Source organism: Scatophagus argus, chromosome 7 (genome assembly GCF_020382885.2).
Source record: "Scatophagus argus isolate fScaArg1 chromosome 7, fScaArg1.pri, whole genome shotgun sequence".
NCBI classification, from domain to species: domain Eukaryota; kingdom Metazoa; phylum Chordata; class Actinopteri; family Scatophagidae; genus Scatophagus; species Scatophagus argus.
In genome coordinates, this window is record NC_058499.1 from 13,666,975 (window position 1) to 13,678,851 (window position 11,877).

Below are 11,877 nucleotides of genomic sequence, written 5' to 3' on the forward strand. Positions count from 1 at the left end.
TTTGTCGTATGCCTGAATCTATTACTTAAAGCTACACATCTCTTTGACATTTTGATTTTGTTGTTTTAGTTTTTTCCTGTTTTTCACTCCAACAGGTGAAGAGCAAACTGAGGCAGTTATAAGTGTTAAATCAATTGGATGGAATCTCAGCACAAAACTGCAGTCATTGTTGTTTTAACCAACGAAAAATGCTTTGTCAGCAATATTTATTTCTGAAATAAATATCTAAATATGTACAGTAGACACTTTAAGAAGTATTTACCCTCAAACTGAGAAGTATTCGGAAGCTTCAGGTATTGCAATGCAGTGTCCAGACCTGATTCAGACAGCAGTAAATACATTCATGTAAATTCCGTAAGAGCTGATGGAAGTTCATGCATTGTGCAATTTGAGCTAAATCAGTAAAACAAAGGAGTGAGGTGGATAAATCATGCGTGAGATCATTGCATCACCACCCAACTTTGAACAGTTTATAAGACGTCTAAATATTTGGAAAAATTATTTCCCATATCTTTGTGAACTCAGACTTTCATTGTCCTCTAAAGGCGTAGATCACACACATAACAGACCACTAATTCATGTGCTTGCATGTTTATATTGTGGTGTGGTTATGCTGGGCAGCAAAGGGAAGGGGAGGAATGGCTGAGGAAGTAGATGAACAGAGTAAAAGTAGGCCGCGACCCTTTTCCGCTTTCCATCTGTCCCATTCCTTTTGGCTCAGCTCCTCATAGGAAGACAGTTTGTGTCCTGGCCAGCCCATTTTGTCACTGGTGTAAACAGAGGAAGCTCCACAGGGCTTTCCTGCCCTTTGATTACAGAATCCCGCCCCTTTTTCCTAGGCCTTTGGCACGCATCGATATCCGGAATATTCCTGTCAAATACGAAAAAGGCGCAAACTGTGTTAGGCAGGTGCATGTGCACAGACACAAAAGCAGACTGAGGTCTGGAAAACCTCAATAACTGCAATAGAGCATTTAAGTGAGTTGTTCATTTTGTGAAATATACTTGTTTGCTTTCTTGCCAAGAGTTAGATGAGAAGACTGATATCACTGTTGCTGTTTGCTTAGAACAGTGATTGGAAACAAAGGCCGATACATATTTCCTGTAAAACCACGTAGGTGGATTCTCACTCTCTGCAAGAAAGCGAATAAGCATATTTCCTAAAATGTCAAACTAACCTTCAACATGACGAGCAGACACAGTAGGATTTAATATGATAAGATACCATGGGCTCACATAATATGGGTACACTACAATCATGAACGGCTCATTAATCTTAGCTGATGAAGAAGTGATGATGGTGGTATTTGTAGTAGAGCTAATTTATTGACAATTGACTGATTCTTCCAACAGGAAGATGATTCTGATTGTGGAGGAGGGACGTGCCTGAGCCCATGTCTATGGCCAATGCTTGGGCTCCAACTACTGCTGCTGTGGCTCGTCACATCTTTACAACACTCATGACCCCTACACACACAGACACACACACACACGCTCATACACACTGATCATCATCTCATTTCACAAGAGGCCAGAAGACACTCCAGTTATGCCATCCAGGATGTATGCAGAGCATTTGCAACAAGACATTCTTATCAGCATTTCCATTTTCCCATGCCAAAGGGTGCTCATTCATTTCCTCCTTGTCATTTTCAAAAATAGAGACACATTTACTGTGCTCAGCTGCACTCATTTCCATGATATACTCTTTATTACTGGTGCAAGAGTAAGAGCTAACCAAACCCTTTAATTCTGCCTAATTTGTCTCTCTGATTTATTCTAGCGGAGGTTGAAGAGTTGTCCCACTATGCCAACTAAATATCATTCAAAGACTATGTTCACTGACAGCGATGATTTGTGTAGTTGATATTGTTTGCTTATTATATTATTACATATGGATCATTATGCTGTAATGATAATGTCATTTATTTTGAAAAGCAGTGCAACTATGAAAAATATCCTTTTGTTTGAGTGTTTTTTAAATGTACTGTACCTATCTATTTATCTATCATTTCTTTTGTACTCCAAATAGTATTTTGTGACTAGCTGGGTGTTGTAGCAGCATGTGCTCAGTGCAGAGCTGAAGACAACACCATAACTCTGACACCAAAGCTCCACACAGTACCAAGGACCACAGATACACACAAACCTTCTACAGAGAATCTGCAGGCTAGTTTATTTTAAGAGATTCTTCAGATGTGGGTGTACATCAGTATTCAAGTTACGGCATTAGCTAGGTAGATAGATAGCATGCTGAGAGAGAGAGAGCACCCATGTGAGTCAAATCTGTTAGGATATTACAATTTCAGATATGTTTGTACTTGGTCTAACAGCTTTGGTTGTCTTCAGTTTGATGCATCAAATTCCCAGTGCCTACATAGTAGCTCAAACAGTCTGCAATCTGAATGAAGCAATGCATCAGAGTTGTATTCTTACTATGTATGCTTCTATGCTAATGCTTGCTGCAGTACAGCACAGGAGGTAGTCCTTACAGTGATATGTTGTGAAATGGGCCAGATCTGCTGCAGTTATTCTAATTTATGTGGCCCCGACAACAGCAGAACCAACCAGTGATTTTGATTGTACAAGAGGAATATAATTTTCCTCCATGCTCAAAACAAACTGAAACCAGACTTGAGCTTATGTTTTAACATCTCTCTTTATAAGTCCTGTTTCTGTTACCTTTCTGGATCACCAGACTCAGGAGCCAAGATGACTTGTGAATGAGATCAGCATAACAAAATGACTGTTTCGTTGTTTTCTTCTCCTTGTTGTTCTCCTCTTTATGCTTGTTTCCTCCTTGTGTTGCTCTTGAAGTGCTGTGAAGCAGACGCTGAAGGCTCAGTGTCGAAACGCTGCAATGTCATGGGATGAGCTTGTTCTGTGTTTGAACGCTGTCTATGCCCAGGGTTAGCATCAGGGCCTGTTGGGGAGAACTTTGAGAATACACTACTACCAGAGGTAAATTTGCATTGCCTTACTTTACCATACATCATAGAGATCACATGTAAGTACTATAGTTTTCTTTTTTTAGCCATTTTAACAATTAAAGTCAAGTTCTCTCCACCTCGCCTTCATGGTGACCTGCTGGTGTTGAGTGTTCAGGTTATGCCTGTTTATCAAAGTCGCGTGTTGACTTGTGTTTTACCCTGGGGGTCCCGTGTCTATGTGCAGGCATGTGCGTGTCCCTCTAATATCTGATTATGCTTTAATACTGTACATGAATTACTCTTTTGTGGAACTTGATTAGCCTGAATACATTTTGTATACATTTGTACACTAATAATATTTACTGTATAAAAGAGAAAATTAAAGAAAAGAAAAATGTTTATAACATGGTGTTGATTATTGTGCAAATATAATATATTCACAATAAAAGTGTTGTACTGTTACGACCCGAGGTGCTCCTTTTTTATTTCGTCACATCTGGCCAAGTTGCTTTGGCTCCACTGGGAGCAGACCAAACATGTAATCCTTCCTGCACAAAGAGACAGCTGCGAAAAAAGGGAAGTGCATCCACATCTGCTGTTCACTGTGACTGTTTTTGTGAGGATGTGGATCATTGCTACTTTTATATATTATATTCTGCACGTATTGATAATGTCACTAACTATTATTCTTAAACCATTTATTGCTTCTGTGGCTGGGTATGGTCAGATGTGACCATGCTCAATCATGATGACGCGGTGTACTGACACAATTTAGGATTAACTTCTGAATCACGGCAGGACGGTGAGAGGCTGAACCAATAAAGCTCAACAAAAACAATATTTCAGGGTTTGTTAAATTGGCCTGAAGTTACGTAATCATATACTTAGAGTGTTTCCTGCTGAGGGTTAATGAAATGAAAGTGTGGACAGGTTTGTACTTTCAAAAAAGCAGCAATTTTTCTTTCCCAGCTTATATAAAATAAAGCCAACACATGTACAAATCATTAGAACAGTTTTTAATATCACTTACAGAGATTATTTTAAATGATGATCTATTTCAGCAAAAAACTTGGCCATACATGAGTGTCTCTACACATTAATGTACAGGAGAAATGGTCACACAGGAGAATACCTAATTGCTGTTTTTAAAAAATTCCATGAACTAGTTATTTCCTGTTTGCTGAGATTCTTCTTCTTCATCCTGGAACACAAAACTGATACACAGACGTGTATTTTCACATTCATACCAGAGTGAGAAGGACAACAGAAGCTCTCTCCAAATGAAAAGCTTAACTGTATGTATGATGACACAGCATGGCAGATTGTGTCCCATCGAGTTCTGACCGAGGTCTTATCCCTGTATTTTTAATTTTGTGATGCCTCTGGCAGCATTATTGGCACAGACAGCTCTGCAGTAGAAAGCCAGATGCTAACACCAGAGTTACAGAGTAGTTTGTACATTTTTTTGTGTTTCACTTGACAGTGTTTGTGTTTGTCTGATGGTAATCTAAGAATCAACATGGCCGTAGTTTTAAGTGGAGAGTATAAAGACGTTTGTTTTTCTTGGAGATGTGTCAGACTGGGAGGTCTTTGTATGTGTGCTGTATAGTGATATGTAGAAGGGAGGTTGTAATGGGATACTCTTATAAATGGGGACGAGGTCACAGCCTTTAACATGCCTGGCTTAAGAAGTTACAGATGCAGGAAAAGCAGGGACAAGGTCTGCATCTCTTTTCAATTTGTAATCTGGAATACTTCATAAGTCAAAAAACCACAAGGGAAGAATCAGTTCAAAATAAAATAAAAGTGGCATTATAAAATGAAAATTCAGGCTTTTTTTGTTTTACTTTTCATATAATTTGTGTTTTATTTTTGTAATTTGTATGACACCAAAGTTTTTTTGCTGACACGGGGCCACAGTCTGCTGCGTTAATCACGACTTCATCAACTGAGCACACGCAACAGCTTCCCTTTTTTCTCCATTGTATTCTGTCTTCTTCTTCTTCCTTATTTCTTTTATTAGAAAGTGAACAGTCAGAAGTGACAGGAGACATGGTTGGACAGCAAGAGGGGGTGAAAAGCAATAAAGGCCGCAGGGCAGAATCACACCATGGGACAAAATTTATGGTACAACTAGTCCATATTTATGCTGTTTAAACCAATTGTTTGGAAAATAAAATAAAATCAAACACTAAAATTATTACCTAATGTCTTTCTTGAACATGAATCAAGATGATGCAAAAAAACAAAATTCCTGCCAGTCAACTTTTCTTTTCGCCTGCATATCCAACACTTGTGCTTCTGCAGAATACCATTAGTGTTGGGTTTCCCAAGAAAGAACATTTCATCCAATCTAAAGTCTTCAAAGCTGAAACTGTATGACTCATTGGTGTTCTTAAGCTCTAAAGTTAAAGTCTGAGAGTGGCTTTTTGGGTTTGTTCCACTAATTGCAGGAAGTGACACATGAGATTGATGCTGCATCAACAACATGGCCTGTGACTGGATCTGCGAGGATCAGCATGCCATTAGTAAACCGCTCTAAAGTTCATTAACATTATTTTGATAGTAATACAATGTCCATTTGCGTAGGTTTGTACCAGCAAATGCTATTTTTGGAACAGTACTCCAACTCAGTGACACTTTGATTGTACCATTAGCACTAAATTTAGTCCTAACACTTTGAGCAGCCTCTGGGTCATGACACTCCCAGGGCAATCAACCCAAGTCTGAATAAACTTCCCTCAATCTGGTTACTATAATGTGGTTTACATGAGCTGCAAGATTTTTAATTGGCACTATTTGTTTTTTTTTCTAATTATAAAAAAAAAGTGTAGGCTTCCTGTAAGCAGAGAGGTCATAGTTTTTCCATCATCATAAAACACAGCAGGGCAGACTCATCAGGGTCACTAAGGTTCTTGTGGCCTTGACGTCCTGTAAAGAAGCTAAACTGATCCCTTACCGTGCATTGAAATCTTCCAGTACAGTCAGTGACTGTGTGTATAGATACATCTGCTGTGTGTTTTCCTGTATGAAACACCCTCTTTCTGTCCAGACTTGGATCAAACAGTACTTTTAGATTAATCTTTATATTATGGAACTCCTAATAGGTTTAGTTTGTCCTGTCATTGTTCAAACTTTTTGGCACCTGTTCTTACAAACCCCCACCCAGTCTGGCAACAACATAAGCCAAAGAATACCTTAAAATACATTTGCGAAAAGGAGAGGAGAAAGATGATGTTAGACAAATTGAGGGTTGGAAAGAACACCAAACACAGGCTTGGCATGGATCATTAGGAAATGCCACAGGCTTTTCCAAACCCAAAAACATGACCACACACTTGTCTGATCTCACTACCTTGATTTTTTCCCTCTACTCTTCTCATATTGTAAGCATACTGTGAGTGCATCTGAGTGTGTGTGCTCAGAGTGATTGGCAGGCGTAACACTGGAAAACTTTGTCCAGGTGAACAGTCTCAATGGGAGACATTCCATTCCAGTCCAGATTGGGGATTGATTTGTGGATTTCCTCTGTGTTTAGAGTGGGGCCTAACATACATTAAATGGTAACATGAGGTGTTAGATTTGTGGGGGGTGCACACATCCACCAAGGTAAATATGACTTTCTCTTCATGTGATCAGATGTTTCACTGAGTCTCTTTATATATTTTCTTGTGAACTATGACATTTAAAGCATGTGTTTTAAGGTAATCCTGTGAGGTTTTTGTTTTGTTTTGTTTTGTTTTTTACCACAGTACAGTATTGTAATGAGGTAATATCCTATTAAGTGGGTCTACACAAAAAGATATGCACAAATGTGCATGTGCTCATAGGTGATGTGCTGCCGGTTTCAAGCTTTGCCGTGCTTGATGTTGATAAGGAGTCAAAGAAACATGTATGTGACAGCAAGAAATAAGACGAACAAGCAAGCAACCTGATACCAATAATGGTATTGCATCAGATGGTTTAAATACAAATACATATTAAATACAATATAAACCAATCTTTTAACAAGCTCAGAATAATCGTTAGTTCTAACAATCTTCTCTAATACTGAAAATAATACAAAGCAGAATACCACATTTTGTACATTTAAAGCAAGACACCATACATACTAAGTGATGTAAAGACATTCATGGTCCCCAGAGAATGAATTCCAATGAATATGGTGAACCCTTGACTGCCACCAACTGGGACAAAATCTGACAAAGTCATTCGTGGTCCCCCGGGAATAAGTATCAAATTTCTGTGTTAAATTTTTTCTTAATCCATACAGTAGGTGTTAACATATTTTGAATAAAGTGAATTTTAAAAAGTCTCTAAAGGCATTGAGATTCAGTTCTTCATTCAGTGTGTCTTAAATAAAGTGATACCAGGTTCAGAAAAAAGTGTTTCTTTGATTGATTTTAATCAAATTTTTCTTTAAGTTCAATCAATCTCACAAAACTGAAAAAAAAGATGAAAGATATACATAGAAACAATGCAGATCAGCAGAGAGAGTGGGAGTAAAAATGGTCATCTGATTGTGGTTGTACACGTTTTGGTGAGTATCGTCCCACTGGCAAGTTCGTTTTACACAGGAGTGGAGAAGTTAAAACTTTGACAGCTGGCTCCTAAAGATCTTACAGAGCATGTTTATGTGTTTTGTGTGTTTTCTTCCTTCAGGCTACCCGTGTGCGTGTCTGGTGAATCGCTCAGGTGGGCTCTGAAGACCCGGACTGCATGCTGTCTCGCTTGCCCTACGCCATGTTCTCCATCAACATGTTAATTACATATATGAGGTCTGACACAGACACATGTGGGATGAAATGTACCTGCTGCCCCAGAGCAGTGTTTTTTTCCCCTTTCATTCTTTAATTTTACTGACCAACCTCCCTCCCATGTGTGTCTCCACTTCTAAGTGAGTCATGCGGGGGTAAATTAGCAGTAAGCAGCAGACAAGACAAGCTGACTGCTAGCAGATGTGTAAAAAATGAGGACACACAGGTTTAGGCACTATTTTAAGACTGCTCTCAACTTTCCCCTTGTCCTCAGGTAGTTTTTCTTTTGTTTTCAATTGTTATGGCTTTATTTCCTAACTATTCAGTAGTTATTCTTTTGTAGTGATAGATGTTTGGAATGCCACAAAGTGTTTCACTTAAAGTGTTTTTTTCACGTGAAGACAAACTCCAGATTGTGCATTTGTGTGTGGGTGAAATGTTTAAACACTGAATTCGACATCTTCAGTGACTTCACTGGATTTTCCAAAACTCAGTTCAATGTGTGACAAATTCTATTTTGAGTAATGCTAATTAAAGTTCAGTCCCTCATTAACATGTCCCAGGGATGTATGGATACAACTATAAACCCCTGTGTTCAGGAAGGTTGTTTCAAAAATAAACATTTGCATCTGAAAGAAAGACAATAGTACAAAACAATCCTTCCTTTACAATACAGGTTATGTATGTAAACATGACCTATTGGTGTGTGTTTTCCAATTTGTTTCTGTTTTGCGCACTTTTGATTGACAAACTATTATCAAAGGGCACGCACAATAGAGTGCATGTGAAATGTTGAAGTGTTTGTGCGACACACTTCATGTGTACCATGCTAAAGGATGTGTCATTTAAACAGTTATGGTTTGTGTGGATATACAAACTCACAAGGCCATTTTGTTGATGAATTGTTCCAAGGTTCTGTCTCAAATGTTCACATCAACACCCATAAACATAGGAGGGACGGACAAAAGCCTGAATACGGACTGTGCACTGTGAAATGAATGTGTTCTGCTTAATTCAAATGGTTGGTGAGTTTTACGACTCAGTATTTAACAACCTAAACTTGATCTTACTTAAGTCTGTGAATCTGAAAATTTTCTGCCTACTGTGAAACTCACAGCGGACTCACAATATTTCTTGAAATTTTTGCTCACAAATGCAAAAAATAAAATAAATAATAATAAAAAAAATTACAATTGCAGAGACACATCTACAGAAATGACATGACAGTTTATTATATCTGGAATGATTTAACACATCAAAGATGAGTTATCAGGAAAACCTCCTTTATCAAAAAGTGTGACTGTCAGTGTGTCAGTGACAATGAGAAAAACGCTTGTTTACTTTTCTGACAGAAAAATCAATGGCATATTGAGTAGTTTATGCCTGTAATGGTCCTCTCTTCCTCTTTAAAGCTATTTCTGGGGATGTGTTGGTGACTCAGTCTGCTAATGTGCATGATAATGAAGATGGTGTTAAAACTCCAGTTTTGCATTTCTCCCTGCTGCCCACACTCTTGCTTTTTTTTTTTTGCACTGTTACAATCTGAACAATCAAATGGAAAAGTGACTTTGAAGGCAGACCACAGAGCTGCAATGAAAAAAAAGTTTGATTTTACACACGTTTTATCCAAGAAGCCATATTTTCAAACTGTTTGTAAGGACAGATCGTGTGTGTACGCGGTTTGTTTGTGTAACCAGTAACTGTCAGCAGATCGCAATTACGAGCAGTGACTACAATCACATGCACTGACAACAGGAAGTGTGTGTTTGTTTAAAGGAGGATCTCTTGACACAGTATCTGTGTTTACAGCATCTAGGGCCACCACTGTCATCACTAACCCCAACACACACACACACACACAAACACACGCGCACTCCTAAACGTCTCTCTTTTCTCATTAGAGTGAAATACCTGAGCCAGCTCTGTGCTCCCATTCTTCTTCAGCTGGAGTCCCTTTCCACTTTCCTTATCTCTCCCTGTCTCACTCAAACTATCACACTGTGTGTGTCCAACATTCCCATCATCCCCTTTTTAAATTCTCCGTTCCACTCCATCTCTTGTACATAAGGTCATATGGCAGAAATCTGGAAGAGAGGCTGGAGGTTACAATCAGGTTCAACTAATTTGCAGCAAATGAAAACTTGCACATTTGGATGCATACATACACACACCAGAGAGAAATAACAGTATACGACATATGACTCATACAATGCACACAAAAACTTCCATACAAATCTGCAGGAAGTCTATTTATACTCCACACACTCCACAAATATGCACTCAGACCAGGCTTGAGCACACACTGGTCTGTATTGTACTTTCCTAGCTGCTACAGTCAATCCATTTTTCTCACATTGCTTTTCATCTACACTCTCTCATAGTCGACTTCTTCATTTTCCATATCTTCTCCATCTCATACTGAACTTCCTCCCTCCATTACCAGCTGCATGGAGATATGAAGTTTCTGGCAATAACCAGCCACAGATGTGAGGAGTCTTAAATGGTGACGGCACTCATAAGTGCGAGCAGTGGGCTACTGGGTCTCTCTAATTTCCATCTTCTAGCAGAAGTCGTGGCTCTCTCTCAGACGCAGTGAAAACACCCACTGGATTCTTGCGAGGAGAGTCAGTAATGAGATTGTGGTGATGAGGGCTTTTTGTTGCGAGCTCAAACTGGTGAAGGTTATCCAGTCATCTGCTGCTTGTTATGTAGGAGCATGCGTGTTTGTGAATATGTGTGTGTGGAAAGACGATGGACAAAGAGTCTGAATGCATGTTTGCTTGCAGGAGACAGTGTACGTGGTTCCATAAAGGAAGGCCGGAAACAGAGAACGAAAACGAGAAACAAGGAGACTTGTGCTCCGCTCCAGTGAAAGTATCTGACTCATGGCTGATTGTTTATTATTGCGAATGACTCTGTGGTCCTCTCAGGAAGCCACAGGAGCATTACTCATTGAACCAGAGAGGAGATATAGATGGAGTCTGTCTCCTCCTGCATAATTGTCCATCAGCTCCTCTGTTTTGTTTTGTACACATGGTGTGAGTTGAAGGAAAATACCGGGAATCTCCCTGCTGCAGTAACTATGAATCTGCACTGTAATAACTAATGTGATTTCTATTTGCTGTGCACCCAATTGGACTGTCACCAGAGGACAGACTGCCGCACCAGTGACGTTTAGAGAAAATGCTAAGGCCAGCAAAGTGTCATGTCTCCTATCTCTTGTTGTCATCGGTGGAAATAGAGATGACATTCACAAGATGGATTAGGATATCTTGTCCTCATCCACACCCCCCACCAGTAACCGCACTTCTTATGTGGCACATGGAGGTGGGGGGGAGTGGGGGAGTAGCATAAACAACCCCACACACTTACCCCTCCACCCCCCATTTTACATCCCCACTGAGTTTCCTGTCACTGACAAGTGCCTGCCAATATCTGTTTCATTTTGCACACTGTGCTGCCTGGTGACCATGGAAAAAGAAAAAAAAAGATGAAAGAAGATGATTGAGTGGGTTGCTGCTGTTTGACAGAGAGGGATGGACACAGAATCAGCTGAATAACAAATGTATTATTATTATATTCCTCACATTTTTCCACAGGGACTTGCAGTGTGTCTCTTTCAGAGGAACCAAACAGTGTTTGTGCAGCACCAATTTAATTTGAAAACAAAAGAAAACTAAAATTAATACTTATTGCACACATCAGAGTGTGCAAATATTATATATGTTAGCATATTGAATTTCAGCTTTCATGTAGTGGCATTATATGGCTTTTCCTACATTCCGAGGAGGCCTTTTAACTTGTTTATTTGTATACCATGTTGTTTTATATAGTTTTTGAAGGGTGTAGATGGGAGTACGCACCTGCTGGGGAAGACAGTAAAAGAATATTTTCTCATAAAAGGAATTCTTGCTTATTGAGTCGAAACACACATAAAGTGAAATAAAGATCAGGTAGCTAATGAAAATAATGTTATTCAGCACCGTCACTGAAGCTTTGGTGGCATTGCATGTGACACTCAGGCCAATGAAGAAGGCTTAAGTGAAAACTTGAAGAGGGAATACTGTAGATGATGGAGCGATACATAGAGAACGAGAGAAGGAAAATGCGAGAGAGGGAGCGAAAGAGATAAAGTCATACTCACGCTCAGAGAGGGAGGGAGGGAGGGAGAGGGAGGCGAGGAAGTACTT

At 39.4% G+C, this 11,877-nt stretch overlaps 1 protein-coding gene across 1 annotated transcript in view; it reads left to right on the plus strand.

Moving 5' to 3' along the window:
* Positions 1-3,357, plus strand: part of LOC124062351 (voltage-dependent calcium channel subunit alpha-2/delta-1) — a 55,032-nt gene extending 51,675 nt beyond the window's left edge. Inside the window, exon 40 of the mRNA XM_046395052.1 lies at positions 1,354-3,357. Within this exon, the coding sequence (XP_046251008.1) occupies positions 1,354-1,464 (111 nt within the window). The 3' untranslated portion in view covers positions 1,465-3,357. The remainder of the gene's footprint in view (positions 1-1,353) is intronic.
* Positions 3,358-11,877: the final 8,520 nt, after the last annotated feature.